Source organism: Medicago sativa, chromosome 4, assembly GCF_051527215.1.
Source record: "Medicago sativa cultivar Bolivia chromosome 4, Bolivia_mono, whole genome shotgun sequence".
Classification (NCBI taxonomy): domain Eukaryota; kingdom Viridiplantae; phylum Streptophyta; class Magnoliopsida; order Fabales; family Fabaceae; genus Medicago; species Medicago sativa.
Window position 1 is genome coordinate 12,319,296 of NC_140752.1, and position 2,099 is coordinate 12,321,394.

A 2,099-nucleotide genomic window follows, 5' to 3' on the forward strand; every position below is an offset into this window, starting at 1 on the left:
GTTGGCAGTGTATGATAAGATTGTGCTCTTCAATTTATCTAATGGCTAAAATTAACTTTCCTTTGGTGGGAAAGGAAATGCCACCAAATTTTGTAAGATTGCTTTAGAGAACTTAGGAAAAAATAATTATGACAATTTTCACAAGTTTTTTCAACTTCTCGTCGGTCATGCTAACCGGTGTGTCCCAGAAGCATTGGTTAGCATTACCCAATTTTTAATTAAAAAAGAAAAATTAATTGACAATTAAGGCACTTAAAATTTTAGTAGTATAATATTAAATACCAAAAAGGAAATTAAAATCTCCTCCTTTGGTTTGTCACAAATTTTAGTAGTAATCCCTTCTTCCATTTTGCATTGCACAGTTCACAGAGAAATCGCTTCCCCTTGTTGGAGAAATAAATCCATCCATGGCTACAAAAAGTGACAAGGTTAGTAACCGTAGCTATATTGCTGATGACATTGCCTTTTCTATTCTTTCCAAATTACCTCTCAAATCTCTCAAACGATTTACCTGTGCCTCGAAATCATGGTCTCTTTTATTTCAAAACCCTAATTTCATGAACATGTTCCGCACCAATTTCATATCTATGCATCGCTCATTGTACGATCACACCTATCTCTTTCTAAATATTAAGGAGATATCGCCACATCCACGAGACGGTTCCAATCTGTATTTGCTCTCTGCTGAGGAATTCGAGAATAGGGTTAAATTGAAATGGCCAGTTTCATTTCAACAGGATGATGAGAATTATATTGATATGTTGGATTCTGGTATTAATGATGTGCTTTGTTTCTCTGATGTTGATCAACAGTTTATTGCATTATGGAATCCAGCTACTAAGGAATTGGAAACTGTTCCTCCTAGCCCGGCTGAGTCTTTACCTTTTAATACTGTTTGGTTTCATCTTCATGGATATGGCTATGACCCTGTTAACGACGACTATAAGATCATTCGTCGTGTTTATGTTAAAAAATATAAACCTTGTGACGATGTTGATTGGACTTATCTGCCAACCGTACCATGCCCTTTTTGGGAGATTTATAGTCTAAGAAGTAACTCTTGGAAGAAACTTGATTTCGATATGCCTACAAGTATAGGTCGAAAGGTGTACTTGAATGGAGTGTGTCATTGGTGGACGAATACAGGTGTAGATGATGCATACATGGTTTCTTTTAACTTGAGCAATGAGAACTTCTGTACTACACATTTACCCTTGGATATGCAAGATAGCTATTCTGATGAGTGGGTGAAGAGAGAAAGTGATCCTGACGAGTGGGTGAATAGATGCTTTGACTTGGTGGTGTTAAATGGGTTCGTTGCATTGATCTCAAAGCATGTAGAGACATCTTCTTTTTACATATATGTTTTGGGTGAACTTGGTGTTAGAGAATCATGGACTAAACTCTTTATTGTCGGACCCTTGCCTAGCGTGGAGCGTCCTGTTGGAGCAGGAAAAAAAGGTGATATATTCTTTATAAAAAATGACAATGAAATAGCTTGTTTTGATTTAAATACCCACACAATTGAAGATCTGAGTGTTAAAGGGGAGTATTTTTGTTGTCACTTTGCAATTTATAAGAAAAACATTCGTTCGTTTCGCCGAATTAGGAATTAGGTGTTTCTGTATCCCAAGAGCTTTATGTGTACTGTTGTTGTTAGGATTTAAGATTTTATTTCCAAGTTGAATGTTCTGAAGCCATTTCAATACAAATGGGCTTGCTTTTTTCCTGTAATACATTTACAAACAAGTGTACGAGAAAGAAACATTTGTGATATGAACCTTTCTTTACCATTTTTATTTCAATGCACTGCTCTCTTTCATATTGCATATTGTACTTATGATTCCAATTGTATGTATGGTGTTTTGTCTCTTTGCTGATTATGTGTTAATTACTGCTGCTCACATTCAACTATCTGGTAGATGATTTTTTTCCAACTCATTGCAGTTCCATTATGCATGGCTGTAGGTATATGTTGTTGGCTTGTTTTACCTCATTGATTAGAAGTAGGGAACTAATAAAATATAGATGGGCTCAAACAATATGTTTTGTAGAAGAATTTTCTTTAGAATTGTAATAAGATATTCGGTCCACAACTC

General features: G+C 35.4%; 1 protein-coding gene across 1 annotated transcript; it reads left to right on the top strand.

Annotated features, from left to right (window-relative positions):
* The first annotated feature begins 340 nt into the window (after positions 1-340).
* LOC146926387 (F-box only protein 8-like) lies at positions 341-1,805 on the top strand. The gene has a single exon (XM_085708079.1). The coding sequence runs from the start codon at positions 408-410 to the stop codon at positions 1,614-1,616; it is 1,209 nt and encodes a 402-aa protein (XP_085564205.1). The 5' UTR covers positions 341-407; the 3' UTR covers positions 1,617-1,805.
* The last annotated feature ends 294 nt before the right edge of the window (positions 1,806-2,099 follow it).